Below are 21,891 nucleotides of genomic sequence, written 5' to 3'. Positions count from 1 at the left end.
GCCGGCCACTACCATGTCCACGTACCCCCGGCCGATGGCCGGTACACCCTCTTCTTTGATGCTTTGTACATATCCTATGACAGGGTTCTACGCTATATATGACTGAAGGGTCTGACATAGTTGGGTCTTTGCTGCCTGCTGCCTCGCTTGGAAACAAGCACATTCGACCCTAAAGGGGATTGCTACTGGGGAGTGCTAATCTCTGTCTAAGCGACCCTAATCAACCCTACCGCAGGTAGGATGAGGATCCGCAAAAATGTGGAACAAGCGGAACTCGAGCGGAATGAAATGGAATGAAGCGGAACTCAAACAGATACAATGCAGAACGTATAGATTCATTGGAACTTGCGGGTCAAGTCGAAGGAAGTATATCACAAGGTTGGATTGATAGTGGGCATAAGTCAAAGCGGTCCTCTAGTAAGGTGAAGGAAAAGTGGGAAGATAAAAGATGGGATTCGATAAAAAACACCCAAGCCCTGAGTACCACTACTTAAAGGGAAGATTATTTTCAAGGAACACTGAGGTACAGTTAGTAAGTTCTCAGGAAGCAGAAGTGAAGGCAGACAGTGCACATGGGCGCAATACTCTGGAATAGGGGTCCATGCCATAAGGGCATGTGTCAGTGTGATCCGGATAATGTTAGAAGCAACAGGAAGAGAGATACAGCATACCAATGGACCTGGAAGGATGGGGACAGGACATGCAAAGGTTGTTCGACGATGCATGAGAATATCGGATAGTGCGGGTGGGTTCCAAAGGATGCGTGGGAATGCGGAACCCATCAGATGATGCGCGGGAAATGCGGAACGTGCGGAATATGTGGAACTGATGTGAGACGATGCGGAAAGGATGGGGTTTTATGCCTACAGTGGGGGAATTCCCCACACCATGTATAGGGTTATGTCCAACATAGGGTCTTCAACCCCAAAGGACAATAAATTGGATTTTTTTTAAAAATAAAACACAGTGTGCCACATTCTCGTGGTCACCAGCAGTGAGGTAAAGAGCCTCAGCAGCTTTGAAAGCCTTTAATCGTTCGCTCACAGAAAGAGTGAAGTAGAGACAGCCTAGCTGCCACAAGCACTCTGCTTTTGGCATCCACGTGGAGGACTTCTCTACGATGTTGAAAATAGCTGGGGCAAGGGTAGTTGGGCGAGGTAGATGCAACTCCAAGCACCACATGAACCGCCAGCAAACATCATAAATCTTGTCCGCGCCATCCTGAAAGTGTGCAAGGTCGAAGGAAACTATGTGCTCAATGTTTAGGTGATCCGAGAAAACAATATCAGCATGGTGATTGTGTTCTTCTGAACACTCTCTAACAGTATGATAGTAGAAGGCGCATATTCCTTGCAAACAAGGGCTATCAGGTGGTAGAAATGAATCTCAGACAAAATGTCAAATGGGCGCAAGCATCTTGATGAAGCTGCCTTGATGGTAAACGAGAGATTGCCTGCATAGGACATCACATATGGTATCGATTTGCAGGAACAATGGCAACAAATCACCAGCCAGTGTTTCATTGAGGCCCTGGGGCAAGAAAGCGATAGCGACCAGAGCATGCTAACCATCCTCTCCGGGTTTCTCAACCAACGGCGAGCTCAGCGATAGCTGCATGGTGAGTGACAAGCTTTGCAGCTTCCCCTTGCTGTGTTTTAGTACTGCGCTGTGTCTATTGTCCCATCTCTTTAGCAGTGTCGCTGGAGACCAGCCATTTTGCTGAGTAGCATTTGCGAGTAGGTTGATGGAAAGGGGGTGAAAATCCAATTCCCTGAGCAGGTCCTTGATGTCTTCTTCAGCATCACTACGACCAGTGTTATGATATATTTGAAAGAACACCGCTTGAGCGGAGCTCAAGTCCAGTGGTGGAATATCCTTCGTTATCCATTGCACATTCGGTGCATTCCTTCTACTACGCAATGTAAGAATCAGAACAACGCCGGGGATGTTTGCAATGTCGGCAATAGCTGGTGGTATTTCCCTGAGTGCCGATGATCCACTGGCCTCCTCGAAGGTCTCAGCATTATCGAGGACAATGAGGGCGCTAGCAAAACAAAGAAAGGAAGATATTTGGCCTACAGGATCAGCTTCAGCAAGCTGCATGGCAAGAACTCCCGCGAAATGAGTCACAAAAGTGTCAAACGTAATGGTGGAAGGATCGAGGCCATCATATGTCACGAAGAAGCGCCTATGAGCAAATTTCTCGATGACAAGGGACTCGTTGAGGATAGCCTTGGCAAGAGAACTCTTTCCCATGCCTCCCAGACCAATCAATGCAATATGCTCATCACTGACGCCAAGGTTCGTCAACTCTGTGATGAGATCATCACGGCCATTGTCATATACCTGATCCGACTGCTCCAATACTGATATCGACTCCGCTATCTGACCCCTCCGCCCCATTCATCCTCCACTCCGTCCAATCACAAGTCCGCATTCTGCCCTACACTTCCGCTCAACCACTCAACTGGTCCCCTTCCATAACCTCTCCATTCCACTGGAGCTCTTTCCCCTTTTAGGTATATGCCTTCCCCATTGGTACATAGACCCTTACTTCTGGATGACTGGTAATTCCTATTACCGCTCGATCGCTGATCCGATGCGTACATATTGATATCCGCCCCCACTTATGTCTTCACCTATGTAAAATACTTACAAACTATATCCTTGGCACATAGCTTTACTGCATAGTTATCCTGATCACTGCCTCATACATAGTAGTATATAACATATCATGTACTTAGATATTTTTCCTCAGTCTTAATATTACTTGTCTTCTCACAGTTACCTCTTGTGAGAATTCTCAGTAGGACCCTGCCTCCTCTGGACACAAGTCTCAACTTGTTGTCACCTCCGACCCTCCGACCCTCTGCTCCGACTTAGAGCCGTGCTCTAAGTCCCTCCCTTATTACTCAGCCCCTATCAAACATCCTCCTTCGCCCCTCCGCATTATCCTCCACCTTCCCCACCCCTACCAACATTCCCCTGCTCCTATCCACTCTCCGCATCACTCCCCACCTTCTCCGCCCCGCTCCTAGTCGGCCCACCGCTAGGAGCTCTTACTTCCTGATCCTCAAAAGCGGACCAAAGCAGTCCATTCATCCTACTGTCGGACAATGTCGGACTAGCTCCAAGTTCGGGACACGTACTCGGCTAAGGGCGCAGCACAAGAGCTGAAGCCAAGCCCTGACCCCTCTGCCTCCTGAGTCGGCACGGTACCTGACACTAACCTTATATGAGATAAGTAAGGGACGAAGAAGACGTGATGACGACCAGTCAAACTCACCACCGTTCAGCTAGATCATCAAGAACCTGGACATAGCGAATTTGAAGTCGGTCACTGAGGGGCTGCTCTGTGAGAGATTCGAGATAAGATCGTTCATCAGCATGGAACTGAGAAAAGTCGGTGTCGGTCAAGTTGAGAGCTTCTTTAATGGGCGACAGTTCAGCAGAGAGTGTGTGGATGAGGGTTAGCGCTTGGCTGTAATGGTTTCGTAAAAAGGTGCCTGTCAACAATATTAGTCGATAAAATATAATATGGCATGTGTGAAATGAAATTACTTAACGCTGCATATTTGTCTTGGTCCCAGAAGGCGAAATGCTCCTCGATTGTTTGATGGCAATGAAACGTAGATACATGTCTAGTGCTTCGGGCAAGATCATTTGAGGACAAGAATATATGCTCACATCCCTCACCCTCAGTCATCCCAGTCCCTTCAATGAACAATGGGTACCAATCTAGTTGGCACCTTTGATTATGAGCGTGGCCATGAAACACACCAACCATCATGCATAGATTAAGGTTTTGGGCGAGGGGACCGACACTGCTGTTAGCTAGGGTCTTTGCGAACGCACACCCAATATCGTAAGCGCATCCGCCATTCGCACCAAAAACAGACAGCAGCTGGTTCATCAAAGCCAAGGGGTATTTCGCACTAAGGTTCAATTTAGAATAATGCACAGATAAATAAAAAAAATAGAACCTACAGTTCGCCACTCTGCACCATATCACAGGCGAGAAGCACAAAGCGGTGCCGGCATGCAGCGATGAAAATACCAGACTCGTCAAAAACAGAAAACATTTTCTTCCGCTGCTCCAGTTCAGCATTTCGCCACTGTTCAGTGCAATTGAAGCTGGTCCTGGATTCCACTGGGACAGTTCCCAAATCTTCCCAGTCATCTTGTTGATCTGAGTTTGATTTGCTGGGCTACTCGAGTTAGCTTACCCTTGCAGTGTACACGTGTTGTTAACATACCGCTGATCTTCGAACTTCGTCCTTAAACTCATCAACGGTTGTCCAATTGACCCAGTAGTCAGAACGTGGCTTTCGAGAATCTTCCCGTGCAGTAAGGCCATAAGTTGAGGACACCCATCTTTTGAGGCTGTTGTTATCATCGATACAGACAAGCCACTCAAGTGCTAGCGGTGGCTCATCTTCGAGTTTGTAAGTGCAACATGGACATGCATTGAGTAGACGCCAGTTGCGGTTGCAGTGTAATGCTTCATTCAAGCGGTGGTCCACATGATATAATATCTCAAGGTATGTGTCATATGCGTCGGAAAATTGAGAGTTCAAATATGGGCAATATGGTACCTATAATATAATATTGGCTTGGAGTTGAACAATGACACACACAAAGGCCTACATCGTGAAGATGGCAAAGTGCCTTACATTGTGCCTCAATACTAAATCTCAGACAAGTTCAATGGCATTGGCAATAATTTGCAAGGGTACAGATTGAAATTGCAACGGTCAGATATAGTGGGGAGCACCCCAGATACCCGTGATAGACAAGTGTCTCGTTGGGATAGCGATGGAATGGTTGGGGTTGCAATGTCATCTGTTGACAGCCTGCAGAAAGTCAGACAAGCACAACAAAACAAAAAAAGACATACCAAACAGATCAACGAGATCGATACCAGTCAGTGACAGGCAATCGCTACCTTCAATGGCTGGGGTAGCATTTGCTATGCTTGGCATTCCATCACCATGATCGCGTAAACGGTAGTCCAGATAGGCATCAACTAATTGGTCAATTTGGCTGTGCCACTGCTCGCTTTGAAGTTCAATGCGATCACGGCACGTGCGAGGATCAACATAGCGACTGAAAATGAAAGTTAGCAGTAAAGTTCATCGTGTACTGAAGATACTCACATGTGTGATAAGGAAGCGACTTGCTCCAACAGACCTTTGAAAACCTCATATTCACCGCCCTCGTGGCTAATGTCAAAGCCCTCTTCGCCAGGTGGAGCTGTGTACGGTTCATCATCGAAGTCTACACCAATGTCAATGATCATGTTCTCAACTGCCTCGCGATCAACAGATGACATTTCTAATAGTAGTCCACATAAGAACTTGTACATGGTGGAAAAGTTATCAAGATTTACCTGATATTTCTTGTGTCCTTCTGGTTCGAACCTCTTCCATCCATTGACCTTGCTTACTGGCTGATAAGACCTTTGACTGACAAGTGAGACCGTGGTAGCCATGTTTAATGGCAGCTTTTGACAAGCCAGCAACCTTGTGAGAGGATCCACGGTAAGCCATCAAGCCGATGTATGTGAAGAGAGCTGACAGCCTGAATACGTGAGATGATGATGAGGGAGCAGAAGGGAAGGCCGTGGGAAGAGCTTTGTATAGCGGGGTAGAAGGTTAGCAATGAGGTGTGCCCTGCCATATACAATTCAGGAACATACCAAAAAGGAATGGTTTGTATGGTGGAGAGGGAGGTTTGACAACGAGGCAGGCAAGTTGTCTGCAAAATGGAGGAGACAAAACTGTTAAACAGCATGAGGTCAATACTTAGAATTAGTAGCCGCGGTAGCAACATACCTTTCCAACAATAAAAGGGTTAGTTAGTTTGGCGGAGAGGGAGGTTTGACAACGAGGCAGGCAAGTCGTCTGCGAAACAGAGGAGGAGACAAGACTGTTGAATGACACGAGGGTTTGTAAAATGTCTCACCACAAAGCCATGGGGTTAGGGTTATGTTCCAGAACGTAACCCTAACCCTAGGAGGCAGGAACAATTCTTGTGGTCTGCGAAACAGTGGAGACAAGACTGTTGAAAGGCACGAGGGTCAATACATAACTCATAATCAGTAGCCGCAGTGATAATGCACCTGTCCAGCGCAGAGTCGCTGATAAGGAGAGGCGATCTGATCAATGGTGAGCCCAGGATGGATGGTCCAGGACAGGAGAGTGCTGACAGCCTCAACATCACAAAAGATGATGAGGAAGGGGAAGGAACGATGGTAAGCCCATCAAGGGCTATGTCCGGGAGAGGAGGGCGCTGATGGCCTCAACATCCATCACAGATGATGATGAGGAAGGGAAAGGAATGATGGTAGGCCCATCAAGGGCTGTGTCTAGGAGAGGAGAGCGCTGATGGCCTCAACATTGCAGATGACGATGAGGGAGGGGAAGGGAAAGCCATGGGAAAAGTTCGTATAGCGGAGCAGAAGCTTTAGCGACAAAACGGGAACTGCCGGATGAGCATCAGGACGGAAAGTGACGAAACAGGAACCGAATGAGTATTGGGACAGAATGGTACACGGAACAGAACCTACCTAGTTGCCCCGAACCTTATACATAGATATACCTAAGGATGCGCAGGGTTTGGGGCAAGGTTTATGGCTGGTGTCGACGTTTAGTGCAAACGACTATTATTATAATTGACGACACACGTAATTGCCCAGTATTAGTAAAGCTACTTATTGGGAAGGCCAGGTGGGATGGCAATGTGGTGTGACATGTGCATCTAGTGGCATCACATAATGATAACACTCCCAACACTGCCCTGAGTCCTATTGAGTATGATAGACACTGGTACATACCCGTAGTTTCTCACACTCCCCCATGTGGGTAACTTGAGGCATGCAGTCTCAGACTCGGAGGCGCACATCCAATCACTGTAAACCTCTTCCACACCAACCCAAACGATGCCATCCAAAAAGTCAAACATGAACAGGTCTAAACAGTCGAAGGCAAGAAGGCACATATCTATGTGCCACCACCATATATATATTTAATCTAACATAGAATGGCCCAAATGCTAAGCAACCCTCTTCTGAACCCAAGGACTCGCTGGACAACAATGTGAGCCAACTGCTGGGCGCTACAATAGCGGCCATCAATGTTATGAAAGACCTTGTACCCATCAACCTGGCGAAAGGTATCCTAGGGATGATCGCAAATATCTTGATTATTGTGCAGGTGAGTTGGCTTAATCTTTGGAGATTTGTTGTGAAGGATGCTCAGGTCTATATAGTCAGTGATCAAGAACAAGTCCGATTTCCTAGCGATAGTCGACAGGTGCGAGACTATCAGGGAAATCCTTGAGAGAGCCACCAAAGGTGCTACCGACAACAATCTGCGAGGATACCTGGGGCATGCTTTATCACAGCTTAACGTGTAAGCTGGACCAATTTCACCATCATTGGAAGCTGATGATGCCATACAGCTCAGTGAAGTAGCCTCAAGAAAGGAACAAGGGTTTTGGAAGAAACTGTTTTTTGTTGCGATAGATCGCGACCAGATTGCTGGATGGGAAAAGGACTTGGATCATGTCCTCGTACTATTCAGCGTATGTCTCTCAAATTTCACCTAAACTTCTGCCGCTGAATGACGTCTCAAGACTGAAGCGATTGCTGGCATCGCGATCAGAGTGGAGAAGCTAGCTCTGGGATCACAGGACAATGCTAATGGGATTGACGGCCTAAAGTAAGTTGTCTTTTTGACCGGTGATATACATCCTCTAAATACAGTCAGTTGTCACCCATATATGCCTCCATCACGTCCTTCCATGTTGTATGGCTGTTAGGTACCATGCCGACTCAGGAGGCAGAGGGGTCGGGGCTTGGCTTCAGCTCTTGCACTGTGCCCTTAGCCGAGTACGTGCCCCGAATTTGGAGCTGGTCTGACATTGTCTGACGGTAGGACGAATGGTCTGCTTTGGTCCACTTTTGAGGATCAGGAAGTAAGAGCTCCTAGTGGTGGGCTGACTAGGAGTGGGGCGGAGAAGGTGGGGAGTGATGCGGAGAGTGGATAGGAGCAGGGGAATGTTGGTAGGGGTGGGGAAGGTGGAGGATAATGCGGAGGGGCGAAGGAGGATGTTTGATAGGGGCGGAGTAATAAGGGAGGGACTTAGAGCACGGCTCTAAGTCGGAGCAGAGGGTCGGAGGGTCGGAGGTGACAACAAGTTGAGACTTGTGTCCAGAGGAGGCAGGGTCCTACTGAGAATTCTCACAAGAGGTAACTGCGAGAAGACAAGTAATATTAAGACTGAGGAAAAATATCTAAGTACATGATATGTTATATACTACTATGTATGAGGCAGTGATCAGGATAACTATGCAGTAAAGCTATGTACCAAGGATATAGTTTGTAAGTATTTTACATAGGTGAAGACATAAGTGGGGGCGGATATCAATATGTACGCATCGGATCAGCGATCGAGCGGTAATAGGAATTACCAGTCATCCGGAAGTAAGGGTCTATGTACCAATGGGGAAGGCATATATCTAAAAGGGGAAAGAGCTCCAGTGGAATGGAGAGGTTATGGAAGGGGACTGGTTGAGTGGTTGAGCGGAAGTGTAGGGCGGAATGCGGACTTGTGATTGGACAGAGTGGAGGATGAATGGGGCGGAGGGGTCGGAAAGCGGAGCAGATATCAGTATTGGAGCAGTCGGATCAGGTATATGACAGTTAGAATGGAACAAGGCCCGAGAGGCTGCCAACCAGGCGCTGACGGGCATCCCTGTTGGTGACATACACCAAATTAACACCGCTCTCAGTCAAGCCCAAATTCGTGTCGACACCACTTACACTGCCCATATCGAGAGTCAGCTTACAATCGAAGAGCAATGGACCGTCGGAGGCGATGAATACAACAAGTTCAAGGGCAAGGTATCACTCCAGAAGTATTGAGTAGCTCTTGACGAATTAGAGTGTCTCGTTGTCATGCGACTATTTGAGCTATCGAAGTTCTCACTTTCAGGAATGGGTAAGCAAATGATATTGTGTTTGACGGAAGCTGATTGCCATTTGTAGGGTACAAATTACAACAACAAATCGGAAAGGTGCTACAGAGACGCTCAGAGGCAATTCGGAATGCCATCAACAAGTATAACGTGCAGGCTACTGCCCTCAATCCTCCACGAGCACGCTTATCGTGGAAGGATATAGCCGATTACAGTTTCCTGGGGGAGTTCGATGTTCTCCGACATTCATGCACTGACATTCGTGAACTTGCCTGGGCCAAGCCCACGCATCGCGAATCCCTGGTCAAATTCTTCAAGCTTTGTCGTGCACATGAAGAGGTCGAACATCTCAACATTGAAGTTTGTCGTTTGTGGACTGCCATTCATGATGAAGGCACGTGAACATCTATGACCATCAATAAACTCCTTGACTCCAACCCTCCGCTTGGTCGGGAGCTGCAGAAGTGCTGGAAACTGCATTCCACAGTTAATTTGGTACACCTGTTCCGGCTAGATGAGATTGAATCGCAATCTGGTTTTACAGGTATTCGACGTTGTGGACAATGGATTGGCTCCTTGGCAGAGAATGAGTGTGGCACAGTAGAGGGTTTGAATTATCCATCTGGTGAGTTCATCTTTCAGGTTTTGAATATATTTGATCAAATAACAACTCCGACTCCCCAGATCACAACGACACCATCATTTTGGGGCATGCTACGGACCTCGTAGAGTACGAGGAACAAATACAGACTACCCAGGCCATTGCAGATTATATATCGACTATTGTAGATTAGTAGACTCGATGTTTTGTTGAAGTACATGCCAATAGAACCAGAATGACAGCGAAATCCTCAATTTCACCCCATCTCATTCACCACTATCAGCCTATGAGCAATCCGAACAAGAACGACAGCAAAATCCTCAATTTCACCCCCCTGCCTCATCTGTATCATCCATTATACCTTCACCTCTATCAGCCTAAGAGTATATCCCAACCAGAACGACAGCAAAATCCTCAATTTCACTCCCCCGTCTCATCTGTATCATCCATTAGACCCAGTAGTACTTCGCCATCGTGCCATATGTAATACAAATCCAACTAATCATTTGTATATGTAAAGTGCATTGGTGTAATACAAAGCCAACTAATCATTGGTATATGAAATTTAAAAGTGCATTGATTTCCAGAATCAAAACAACAATGTACTGTGCCATCGTACCATATGTAATACAAAGCCAACTAATCATTCATATATGTGTAGGTCAAGAGATCATTGCCTCTAAATTTACCGTGATTTGAGTACTGTTGGAACATTTGCAGTGCTCAGGGGACTTGCAGCTTGCCAAATTCGCAGTTGTATGAACTCACGCTATCAACAAGCTATCAATCACAGAACCATCAAATGTTTCAACCCTCACAAAAGACACAGCACACACATATGAAACATCAAGCAATATTCATTATATTCTAAGAAGATCCAGGTATGTTGTACATACCTTTCCAGTAGACGACTTGAATCAAGATTGCCGCTCTCAACTTTACTAGATACCAAGATAGGCACCACTACTCACTCTTTGCATCACACCCTCAACCACTACAATGTGTTCTTTGACTCGTTCAAAGCCAAGCCCTATAGTTGATTCAACTGCAGATGAGTTGAGCTATTGTCTACCATGCTTCACCCCTGCTGGAATAGCAGCTCTCTGCTCTAACTCTAACTTCACACTAGGATTCAGTGATGCGGAGCATCAAGCAGTGGCTCATGCGCTACTACAAAACGAATCACATCTTGATGGCACACACTCCCACACGAGAACACTTGGTGGTCTTCATCCTGCTTATATAGCCTTCAACAAGATTCCATCGTCTACGGAGAGGCAGAGTTTGACTCAGGGAGAATTTGTTGAGGCGGCTCTTGAGGATGTGTTTGATGTAGTACGTACTATCAGTATCTTAAGTCGAGTGTGACTTAGCACCATCTCAGCTTGCTACTCAAGACCATCTTGATGGTGGGTTGTCTCTTCTCATTCGCTGCCCAGGATCTCACTTCACAGATGCTATCACTCCCAATCGTATTGCAGTCGACCTCTATGTCACTCCATGAGAACTGCATGAGGCGCCTGAACAAATTGGAGGAGACGTATCTGTCCTCGTGCAGGCATTCTGCAAGGAGTTCACAACACCTTATCTCAAGCGTTTTATGGAGCGTTGTAGCAAAGAAAATATCACGCCTCCGCATCGGTGTATGTTCGGATTCATTTTTTTTTATCTGCTTCTGACATATGAACTACTCCCGCCTGCAGTTGCTGCAACTCCAGTGAACCCAACTGGATCCCCGTCTTTACCTGTGCCATTGTCCCCTACTTGGGCTCGAATTCAATGTTCAGCTCACTCTCGTGGATAGTTTCAGCGCAACTTCGTTATTGCTGCTTTGCCCAAGTCACCTGTGCCACCCAATGTGAAGTCAGCGGCTGTGAAGCACACCACGGCCTTGGCCTCTATCGGAAGCCCCAAGGTAAAACAGCATCGAAATGCCGAGGCTTTCTTGTTGCTCAGGAAGCATACCCATGTGGAGCCTAAGGTTTTCGCCTCCCTGCTCAGCATCAGTCCCAATACTGATGCTGTGCTTGATTGCTTCAAAATCAGCGATGAGGCGATCTTCAAACTCCATGAACTCATTAGGATCTCACTTATGAACAGGCAGCTAACTTAATGAAGGCCCTCCATGCAGACCTGCATGGCACTCCGTTGGGCAGGATCAAAAAGGTATGAATATCAAAGTATTTATTCAATGAAACTGATCTGTATGCACTCCCCTAGACTTCAATGCTGCTGATTGTGATTCTCAAGGTGCTTGGTGTAATGGTTTTTGTTTGCCCACTTTATTTTTTTAGTCTGGTTTTAATTTTCTAGTTCATGTCCTTTTGTAAGTCATTCTTTACACAGTGCGTGGGTCTACTGACCTCCCATTGCGTGGTATAATATTTACCACCAAAGGCGTCAACGATTTCATGGTGTCTGTAATGAATATTGACTTCCAGGACCTTGTCAGCAAGATGGAAGGTTTCGCTATTCAAGGCATGCGAGGTTAGTTCATTGGTATTGCTATTTATTTGACCATCCAATATCTAAATTATTTGGGCAGGTGCTGCCCACAATCACAAGGACCGTTGCTCAGCAAAGCAGGCACTAATAAGACAAGAAATCAACCATGCACTTCATACATTTTTTTTATTTGGAACCATAAGATCATTCTTATACATGCTTTAGAGGAAATTACCGGCGTGCCCAAGGCAACGATGCAGTGGGCCAACTACTGGCGCAATGTTGTTCAACATTATTGTGTTATCTGCGAAGGTTGGCCTGGCCACATCCCATTCAAAAACCTTAGTGAAGCCTCTAGTTCCCTTCCCGAGCTGGATATGCTGCTCGACATGTGGAAGACCAAGCTTATTTATTGTGGGCTCCTGGACGAGGCTGAATATCAGCAACTCCTTCAAGAGCACCAAGAAAAGCTTAAGACTGGAGCGGCTGTTGAGCCCTCCCATCGGCGTCGCTCGGACAAGGAGAAAAAATGTGTTCGACCAGCAGATTAACCTCTCACACAATGTCGCAAGAAGGCCTACAAGAGCCTGGACACTATCGAGAGCAGTGACGAGGAGGACAACACACCACACACACAATCATCTGGCACTGGATCTACTTTGGCGCCTCTGCCTTCACCTTCTTCTACACAGCCCTCAGTGCCATCACCCTCTACACAGCCCTCAGCGCCATCACCTTATTCTGTGCAGCCCTTGGCATCTACTTCGGCTCCTTCAAGTTCACAAGCTGTATCCGCTTCTGGGGCTGTACCTGATAGCATGACACATACTGAGAGTCTTGCCCCTTTCATAACGAACTTTGATTATTGATCTTAGTGGTTGACCACTAGGATATTTCAAACACTTCAAATAAATATATTATGCAATACTGAATATGTGAGACAATAGCGGTTCGTATGGCAGAGAGGGAGGCTCAACAACGACGCAGGCAAGTCGTCTGCAAAACAGAGGAGGAGACAAGACTGTTGAGCAGCACAAGATCAATACTTAGAATTAATAGCCACGGTAGCAATGTACCTTTCCAATAAAAGGAGTAGTTCATATGGCAGAGAGGGAGGTTTGACAATGAGGCAGGCAAGTCGTCTGAGGAGATATTGGAGGCAGGGAAGTCGTCTGAGGAGACGATATTGGAGGCAGGGAAGTCATCTGCGAAACGGAGGAGGAGACAAGACTGTTGAAAGGCACGAGTGTCAATACATAACTCATAATCAGTAGCCGCAGTGATAACGCACCTGTCCAGCACAGAGTTGCTGATGAGGGGAGGCGATCCGAACAATGGTGAGCCCAGGATGGGTGGTCCAAGACAGGAGAGTGCTGATGGCCTCAACATCACAAACGATGATGAGGAAGGGGAAGGAGCGATGGTAAGCCCATCAAGGGCTATGTCCGGGAGAGGAGAGCGCTGATGGCCTCAACATCCATCACAGATGATGATGAGGAAGGGAAAGGAATGATGGTATGCCCAGGAGAGGAGAGCGCTGATGGCCTCGACATCACAGATGACGATGAGGGAGGGGAAGGGAAAGCCATGGGAACAGTTCATATAGAGGAGCGGAAGGTTTAGCGACAAAACAGGAACTGCCAGATGAGCATCGGGACGGCAAGCGACAAAAAGGGGACAGAATGGTACACAGAACAGAACCTACCTTGTTGCCCCGAGCCTTATACATAGATATACCTAAGGATGCACAGGGTTTGGGGCAAGGTTTATGGCTGGTGTCGACGTTTAGTGCAAACGACTATTATTATAATTGACGACACACGTAATTGCCCAGTATTAGTAAAGCTACTTATTGGGAAGGCCAGGTGTGCCATCCTCCAGTTCCCGGCCTTCCCAATTCATAACGGCAATTCCATCTTCCCTTGCTCTTAATTGGCTGGGTATGAGGTGTTGCCAGCACACCTTATGGTGGATGTTGTGTTGTTGACAGTGATGAAGTCAGTAATTGTTGAAGGGAGGGTTCAGAGGCATGTTGATTTGATGACCCAGGGCTGCGAGGACTATAGTAAATGTGCGAGCTGGCTCGTCTCATACTTAGTAACCTCAGTGAAATCAACTGCACGTGACCAGAAGCTTCAACGAGTATGACTTGGAACACAACTTATAACCATGCCAGCTAGCTTCATGAGGGAATATTCAAGTATCCATTCAAAGAGGCATTCACAGCTGTGCACTCTCGATGATAAGTAGTAGCTACCTCATGCATTCAATGATCAAAGTACCATCACAGGTAGCTCCCCCAACTCCTCCTCTACCAGTACTTGGTTCCAGCGCCCTAGCACTCTCCCATCCTGTCACCCATACACCCGATAAATCCTTGCCCTCCCTCCCATCTCTCGCTGCTGAATTGGTCATGGTTGCACTTGCCCTGTCACACAATGGCTAAGCTTTCTCCCTTGGGACACCTCTCCCCTTGCAGCTCCCCCAAAGTCACAACATTAAGCCCGTTTCTCTCCCACTTGCCTGGGTAGAAACTTGTCATTAGAACACTTTTGGTGGATACCATGTCCTGAGTTCCGACTACAACATGCTCAGCTCGGCGTACCATGAACCGCTTTTGAGGACGAACTCCCAACAAGAGTGCACCCTGAATCGAGCTGTCGAGTCTCAAATAGAGGAAAGGAGCAGAAGATTGGAGGATATTTCTTGAATCAGGTGCATCAAGCAGGTCCTGTCGATGTGATATGTAATAAAAGTACTGCTGCTTACCAGGAACAACTAAGATAGGCTAATCAGAGATCTATGCAGATTCACTGAGACGATACGTGATTGGATTATCATACACAACTTGAGCAATTCACAACACTCACCAATTGCTTGAATGCCCTCACACGCCAGACTCTGGGCTCCCATTTCTTTCAATTGAATATTTTACATCACTCCTGCACTTGCTGCTGCTCAGGCCTGAGGCCTGAGGAACTGAACGATCCTGCAGCAATACAAGACCTTGGGCCTGAATGTTTACCCTGGCTCAAGAAGGAGGTTGTACAAGGAAACGCAAAGTGGTGAGCTGGTCTGGGATTGTCCAGATTCATACCACTAACTGCAAACTCATAGGCTCGAAGCGCTTCATGGAGTCCCTGCCCGAATCAACTTATTTGACTCAGAACTAGGTATTGACCCCTCACACACCCAATATCACACCATCAGCTGCTAAGTCATATTCACCGCTTGCCATCCCAACAAATCCCCTTCTACAATCTTCATCCTTCGGTAGCACCTGTCGAAGGCAGAGCCATTCACATACTCAGCCATTGGTCCATCAGCTCCTACTATAAGATTCGTCGCTCAGGAATTCGGATATTCTTGTCCACTCCTGGACTGAGTTCCTCAATGAACGATGTCGCTCGGATGCTTCATCGGTCCACTTGGTTCTCGCCACGAGACTCATTGCCTCCACTTCTAAGTAAATCCATCCGGCGTTGAACCAACGCAGGAGGTTCAACCTGGTTCATAGGTTGCATACACAACTACACAAATTCTAGAGGTGGTGTGAGGTGCACATTCGCAAGTACGACCAACTAGAGGCACTTTGGCGATGCATGGGTGTGGACGAGGCTGGACGGCTTTGTCGAGGTAAGTAAAGGAATGACACCTCCAGACTTACGACAGAACAGGCAAATCTATGGCAAATCCTCACACAGAAATTGAGAGCCTGTGTGAGAAGTTCATGGCTGCAGCCGATGAGCAGAATGCCTTTGTGTTTTTTGCCGATGGTGAGATTCTGTCGCCCTCTTTGTGAAATTTCAATCCATAATGATGCCACAGGTGAACATACAGAGGAATTGCTGAGCCAGCATGAGTATGAGACAGCCTGCTTGAAAATGACGAGCAGGAGAATTCCTACTTTTGAGTACTCTGTGTAAGTGTTCGAGTCCTACAAAGAGATTTCTCAAGGCCTGAGCCAGCCGCTCAGCGAGGCCAACAATGCTGTCAAAGGAGGCTACGTACCTGGCAAATCTGACGTATCTCACCCATGGTGACAACAATGCCTTCAAATACTCCCAGAGCCATTAAACTAACTGATCATTCCACAGCACATTCAGCACCTCTCGCAAAGGACTGAATGCTCGGTGGAAATTGAGCCCTCCCCCCTCCAGTCACTCACAGTGCACATTCCGTGCGTTCCCACTCGAAGATCATGCAGGGGTACGTCGCACTTGTTCTGGGAGTTCATGACTGTCTTCAAGCTCTTTTTGCAGACATGCCTTTTCGGTGTGATCATAGGCCTCAAGCTTCATGCGAGCGATATCATACATGTGCGGCAGTCCCTTAGTTGTGGTGGTCCAGGTTTGGTGGTTCCTTTTCAGTGCTGGGCCACTGGACACTCACATGAGATTTCCAGGGGCATTGTCGGCTTCCAGGTGCATCCATGATTGTTACTACATTTATCATGACCCATGACATGATTTGCATAGCAATGTTGGTTTGGATACTACCACACATATTGCAGTAACATATCTCCGTATTATACGAGTGAAAGGACGTGCATAATATCCCATATGATATGGGCCAGCAAACCATGGGCCAAAGGTAGATATATCCTCGACTATGACGGATGGGCCGGGAGTGTTATTATTCCCGATGGAGACGGGTGGGCCCATGTAGGGAATATGTAGAGTAGATGAGTGGGCCGATGGACATGAATATTCAATAGATGGATGGGCCGAGGTAGTTGGATATTATGTAGATGGGTTTACCAAGGTAGATGTGTATCAAATAGCCAGGTATGTCAAGGGTGCTTGTTATCACATAGATGGGTGGGCCCAGATATATATCATGTTAGACGGGTGGGCTGATGAATTAAGATTATTTTGTAGACGGGTGGGCCGACATATTGGTATTATTTTGTAGATGGGTGGGCCGAGGGAGTGGTGAAATATTTATTATATATATGGGTGGGCTGAGGGAGCGGTAAAATATTTATTATATATACGGGTGGGCCGAAGGTAGTCGTATATTGCATAGACAGGTAGGCCGACGTGGGGGTATATAATATAGACGGGTGGGCCCAGGAGAATGATAATTGTAGACATGATGGAGCTCAGGTAGTTGTATATCATCCAAATCAAAGGAGGTAATAATTCAAAGTCATCTAATGATGTCGTATGGCACAGAGATTTGCAAAGGGGTGAAGTGGAAACTCGTGTTCCAGGCCCTGTTCATCAAAGCATTTAGATAGAAGAGGAAGGTCTTGCAGTATGGCACGGAGCTTTGCAAAGGGGTGAAGTGGAAACTCGAGCGAAGTGTACCGAGTTCCAAGACCCGGGTCTTGACAAACGAATATGTGATATCCATCACACTTCCAATCATCTGGTATTTCATTGAGCAATGGATGATAATAGATCTTTGAAAGCCAACATCATCCAAGCCTACCAAATGCCAAATGCCAAGTTCCAACTACCGAAAATCGAGTGGTGTACCCGAGATCCGAGCCCCAACTATCAAATCCCGATTATTGAGTATTGAGTCCTGACTATTGAGTCCCGAACATCGAGACTCGAAACAAAACAAAACTCAAAACTCAAAACTTGGAACTCATATATTTTTGCGAGTTTCGGGTCCTGAACATCGAGTCCCAACTATGGAGTCCCGACTATGGAGTCCCAAAACATGAGTCCCGAACATCAAGTCCCGACCATCGAGACCCGAAACCCGAAGCCCGAGATTCGAGACTCGAGTTCCGACCATGGACTCCCGGGTATCGAAAATCGAGTGAAGTGTACCGAGATCCGAGGCACAGGTCTCGACAAACGAATATCAGATATCCAACAGACTTCCAAGCATCTGGTATTTCATTGAGCAATTGATAATAGATAATAGAACTTTGAAAGCTAAGATCATCCAAGGCTCTCTTATCTGATCCTCTCTATCTCCACCCCTTTAACACCAAAGTGCAGACATCCAGGATTCAGCTTCTGATCTCACAAGATCAATTCAATCATGGATGTTTCTTCCACTTCCGATGATGAAATAACCCTCTTGCGCACTTGGGCCCTGACTGTCACTCATGTGGCATGTGAATATACCGAACAGAAATTCAATGCAGAGAAGACAGGAGGAGACCCAGTTATACCTTCTCCAAACCTAGACACTGATCTGGTGATGGCTTGTGATCGATTGGTTGATCGGCTCATAAAGGCATATAAAAATCCCAGTGAGTCTTCCAGTCAAATTGCTTCATCACAGTTCAGATGCCGATCAATATTGCAAGATATAGCAAATTGATCTCCCCGAAGGACACAGGGCATAATGAAGAGAGAGAGGCGAGGTTGCTCGAGAGGTGTCCTCCTGGCCATGAGGGCACAAAGTTGATTGACATACCTGCGACAATTCTTGATGCATCCGGTGCCATCATCGCATGGTACCTCCTGGACGCCCTGACCGATGCCACCCAGGTGTGTTATATATATTGTTACTGGATGGATATTGAACATCAAATGGTTCCTACAGAAGGAAATTTGGGTGGCCTTGGATTTGCTCGCTCCGATACTTGAAAAAAGCATAAAGCTCAATGGGAATTGGCGTACTAATCAAAAGTGGTTCACACCAAGGTCGCAAAATGATGTCCTAACTCCCGGATGCATTAATTTATCTCTGGCATGGTTTCAGCAGGGGCACGAGGTAGGATCTGATGAGATGGCGATCTAGGTAGTTAAGCTCACGAATCCCCCAGAATCAGGTAGACCCGGCGGTTTCTGCATCATTGAATGGAGCATCCTCAGAGGATATCCTGAAGGCCATTGCGAGGCCAGCAGCCATTGCGACAGCAGCACTCAGGGTTATGCATCCTGAGCAGTACTGGGCAGGGTTGCGAGCCTCGAAGAAAAAGCACGAAGCAAGCAACTGCCGAAGATGTCAGAGACTCTCCAGTACTGGGCAACTGTGTTTAACAGCCTCTCCGTGATTTGCAATCGGGAAACCCCGAATCATCGAGACCATTCATCGATTCCCGAATGCTTTGATATTCTCACTAGCGTGGGGAATTATTCTAATGCTCGGATGAGTATGCCAAGCCTTCAGCTGGAGTTCAGGTACGATCCGGGGTGTATGATTGCTTTTTCGGGAAGGATTGTCAGACACGGGGTTCATGCAGTGGAAGGGGATCGGATTGCCTGGGCATGGTATATGAGGGATGCTGTTCATATTTATGCCGGGATTCCGTCGTGTGGATGGGCAAGGTTGGATTGGAAGTAGAAAAGGTAGTTACACGTGTTAGTACCCACCTTCAAATACATGATATTAGATATCAGGCACTCCATACTCGTAATTCGGGTTTCGGGTCTCGATAGCCAGGACTTGATATTGCAGGATACTCGAAAGTGTTATTGTACACATTTCACCAACTACCGAGTACCAGGTTTCGGGTTGCGGTACTCGGCCCGACCAATGAGTCCCGACGATCGAGTCCCGAATATCAAGACCCGAAGCCCGACCATCAAGTCCCGAATATCAAGACCCGAGACCCGAAGCCCGACCATCGAGTCCCGAATATCAAAACCCGAACATCGAGTCCCGAAGCCCAAATCCCAACCACCGAGTCCCGAAGATCAAGACCCGAAACCCGAAGGACGACATTCGAGACTCAAAACAACTCAATACTCCAAATTCAAAACAATGACACTCATGCATTTTAACGAGTTTCAAGTTTCGATTTTTGAGTCAAGAAAATACACATTTAATGAAATACAATTTTGGGAGTTGTCTTCTTGAATCACCGAGTACCGAGTGCCGAGTACTGCAACCCAAAACCCAGTACTCGGTAGTTGGTACTCGGTGATTCAAGAAGACAACTCCCAAAATTGTATTTCATTAAGTACTGACACCCAACACCCGAGTACCGACACCCGAGATTCGGTACTCAGTACTCAGTACTCGGGTGTCGGGTGTTGGGTGTCAGTACTCAGATTTATGTGAGTTTCGAGTTTCTTGATTCGAGATTCGAGATTCGAATCGAGTACTGACACCTGACACCCGACACCCGAGATTCGGTACTCGGTGATTCGAGTCTCGGGATTTGAAACTCAGATTTATGTGAGTTTCGAGTTTCAAGATTCGAGTTTCGAGATTTGAATCGAGTACCGACACCTGACACCTGACACCTGACACCCAACACCCAACACCCAACACCCAACACCCAACACCCAAGTACCGAGTACCGACACCCGAGTACCGACACCCGACACCCGAGATTCGGTACTCGGTACTCAGTACTCAGTGATTTGTGTGTTCGAGTTTCGAGTTTCGAATCGAGTACCGACACCTGACACCTGACACCCAAGTACCGATGATACACATGAATCACCGAGTACCGAGTACCAAATCTCGGGTTTCGGGTGTCAGTACTCGGGTGTCGGTACTCGATTCGAAACTCAAAACTCAAAACTCGAATCTTGAAACTCGAAACTCTCATAAATCTGAGTTTTGAATCCCGAGACTCGAATCACCGAGTACCGAGTACCGAGTACCAAATCTCGGGTGTCGGGGTGTCGGGTGTCAGTACTCAACTCGAATCTCGAATCTCGAAACCCGAAACTCGCATAAATCTGAGTACCGACACCCAACACCTGACGCCTGAGTACCAAGTACCGGTCGGGACTCGATGTTCGGGACTCAATGTTCGGCACTCGATACTCAATGGTCGGGACTCCATACACGGGCGTCGGGTTTTGGGCTTCGGGACTCGATAGTCGGGACTCGGGTTTCAAGACTCGGTAGTTGGCACTCGATACTCGATAGTGGGGACTCAAAACTCGAAACTCGTAAAAATGTTTGCGTCAAGTTTTGAGCATTGAGTATTGAGATTTGTGTCGAGTCTCGAATCTTGGCCTTTGGGCTTCGGGTCTCGATATTCCGGTCTTGATATTCAGGACTCAATGTTCGGGACTTGACATTCGGGACTCAAGATATCTGGCTCTTGATACTCGACATTGGGTATGCGGGACTCGGCATATAGCAATAGGTCATATATTTGGAAGTCAGTGTTTAATTTTCAGTACTTATTACATCATGTACAGAATTTAGACTTCAACATTCTGAACTGAAGGACTAGAACTACTCCGGTCCCCTTGGCTTCAATTTGGTTAGGACGGCTGTGTACATCTGAATCTCGGCCATCTTTTCACGGATGCCATCTTGTTGATCCTCAATCACTGTCAGGAGGCGTTCTCTCATCCACCTCAGTGCCTTCAGTGATGCAACCGAGCTTTCAGCCACCTGCTTGGGAACAACAAGATGTTTGTCCTCAATGCCAGACTAGAAAGGATCAGTAACCATTCAAGGAAATTTGGTAAAAATCTTACTAGCCAATGCTGGTAGTGACAGACACAATTGGCGAATACCTGATCCCATGCCCATAATTCCTTCGGGATTGCAGTTGGTCCGGTCTACCATTGAGTTCTATAGGTTGATACAATCCGGGAGGGATCCCCCAGATCTGCAACATCATGGAACTTGCACAGGTGGGATGAAAAGACATCGTCCGAAACCATGTTCCAGGTGAGCTCGGGAATCAACCGAAGAATATGAGTGACCGGGCTCGGAACAACCAAAATGATGTTCCTTGCAGCTGAGTACTGCAGGAGGGGAGTCACAAAAGTCTGTTGGAAATGTCAGCATTGACCACCACAGTCATCAGTCTCTTACAGCTATCTCCCATTGCAGCCCAGCTTTAAAGTGCATGATCCAAGCAGCAGAAGGCTCCTCGGTGTGGGTAGCCTCCATCTGATATTGAGAGATGGATGCTCGGATGCGAGATGCAGCCATTGACATTGTAGCTGCAAGATCTGCCGGAGTGAGTGTGAGG

The 21,891-nt window shown here is 47.1% G+C and overlaps 9 protein-coding genes across 9 annotated transcripts; 5 read left to right on the top strand and 4 right to left on the bottom strand.

The window, feature by feature from the left end:
* Positions 1 to 1,436: 1,436 nt before the first annotated feature.
* EDB91DRAFT_1269362 (uncharacterized protein) lies at positions 1,437 to 2,403 on the bottom strand (the record flags this gene model as incomplete). Its single annotated transcript, XM_041324549.1, has 1 exon — positions 1,437 to 2,403. The coding sequence occupies one exon, from the start codon at positions 2,401 to 2,403 to the stop codon at positions 1,564 to 1,566; it is 840 nt and encodes a 279-aa protein (XP_041170342.1). The 3' UTR covers positions 1,437 to 1,563.
* A 903-nt stretch (positions 2,404 to 3,306) lies between these two features.
* Positions 3,307 to 3,931, bottom strand: EDB91DRAFT_1008619 (uncharacterized protein; the record flags this gene model as incomplete). Its single annotated transcript, XM_041312367.1, has 2 exons — positions 3,307 to 3,506; positions 3,562 to 3,931. Coding segments are annotated over 2 exons (570 nt in total), but the record flags the coding sequence as incomplete, so codon positions are not given.
* Positions 3,932 to 3,983: 52 nt separating this feature from the next.
* Positions 3,984 to 5,299, bottom strand: EDB91DRAFT_1239995 (uncharacterized protein; the record flags this gene model as incomplete). Its single annotated transcript, XM_041321940.1, has 5 exons — positions 3,984 to 4,208; positions 4,257 to 4,595; positions 4,753 to 4,842; positions 4,911 to 5,106; positions 5,157 to 5,299. The coding sequence occupies 5 exons, from the start codon at positions 5,297 to 5,299 to the stop codon at positions 3,984 to 3,986; spliced, it is 993 nt and encodes a 330-aa protein (XP_041170340.1).
* An 879-nt stretch (positions 5,300 to 6,178) lies between these two features.
* On the top strand, positions 6,179 to 9,382 carry EDB91DRAFT_1269361 (uncharacterized protein; the record flags this gene model as incomplete). Its single annotated transcript, XM_041324548.1, has 10 exons — positions 6,179 to 6,253; positions 7,041 to 7,214; positions 7,270 to 7,412; positions 7,467 to 7,584; positions 7,636 to 7,721; positions 7,766 to 7,891; positions 7,938 to 7,977; positions 8,706 to 8,906; positions 8,949 to 9,003; positions 9,051 to 9,382. The coding sequence occupies 10 exons, from the start codon at positions 6,179 to 6,181 to the stop codon at positions 9,380 to 9,382; spliced, it is 1,350 nt and encodes a 449-aa protein (XP_041170339.1).
* A 1,327-nt stretch (positions 9,383 to 10,709) lies between these two features.
* EDB91DRAFT_1030587 (uncharacterized protein) lies at positions 10,710 to 11,085 on the top strand (the record flags this gene model as incomplete). The annotated part of the gene is made up of 2 exons (XM_041312707.1): positions 10,710 to 10,916; positions 10,966 to 11,085. Coding segments are annotated over 2 exons (327 nt in total), but the record flags the coding sequence as incomplete, so codon positions are not given.
* Positions 11,086 to 12,256: 1,171 nt separating this feature from the next.
* EDB91DRAFT_1005496 (uncharacterized protein) lies at positions 12,257 to 12,484 on the top strand (the record flags this gene model as incomplete). Its single annotated transcript, XM_041312311.1, has 1 exon — positions 12,257 to 12,484. A coding segment is annotated over one exon (228 nt), but the record flags the coding sequence as incomplete, so codon positions are not given.
* A 2,559-nt stretch (positions 12,485 to 15,043) lies between these two features.
* On the top strand, positions 15,044 to 17,004 carry EDB91DRAFT_1087565 (uncharacterized protein; the record flags this gene model as incomplete). The annotated part of the gene is made up of 9 exons (XM_041316241.1): positions 15,044 to 15,091; positions 15,572 to 15,662; positions 15,731 to 15,802; positions 15,855 to 15,948; positions 16,124 to 16,235; positions 16,289 to 16,450; positions 16,505 to 16,680; positions 16,706 to 16,813; positions 16,941 to 17,004. The coding sequence occupies 9 exons, from the start codon at positions 15,044 to 15,046 to the stop codon at positions 17,002 to 17,004; spliced, it is 927 nt and encodes a 308-aa protein (XP_041170336.1).
* A 1,025-nt stretch (positions 17,005 to 18,029) lies between these two features.
* On the top strand, positions 18,030 to 18,993 carry EDB91DRAFT_1255361 (uncharacterized protein; the record flags this gene model as incomplete). The annotated part of the gene is made up of 4 exons (XM_041323969.1): positions 18,030 to 18,243; positions 18,276 to 18,484; positions 18,540 to 18,710; positions 18,763 to 18,993. The coding sequence occupies 4 exons, from the start codon at positions 18,030 to 18,032 to the stop codon at positions 18,991 to 18,993; spliced, it is 825 nt and encodes a 274-aa protein (XP_041170335.1).
* Positions 18,994 to 21,140: 2,147 nt separating this feature from the next.
* On the bottom strand, positions 21,141 to 21,857 carry EDB91DRAFT_1255360 (uncharacterized protein; the record flags this gene model as incomplete). Its single annotated transcript, XM_041323968.1, has 4 exons — positions 21,141 to 21,341; positions 21,389 to 21,448; positions 21,500 to 21,685; positions 21,732 to 21,857. The coding sequence occupies 4 exons, from the start codon at positions 21,855 to 21,857 to the stop codon at positions 21,141 to 21,143; spliced, it is 573 nt and encodes a 190-aa protein (XP_041170334.1).
* Positions 21,858 to 21,891: the final 34 nt, after the last annotated feature.

The sequence above is a fragment of the Suillus paluster genome (genome assembly GCF_016628075.1).
Source record: "Suillus paluster strain FC165 chromosome Unknown EDB91scaffold_137, whole genome shotgun sequence".
Taxonomy (NCBI): domain Eukaryota; kingdom Fungi; phylum Basidiomycota; class Agaricomycetes; order Boletales; family Suillaceae; genus Suillus; species Suillus paluster.
The sequence above is the reverse complement of the archived record's forward strand: the minus strand, read 5'-3'. Positions and strand labels throughout refer to the sequence as shown.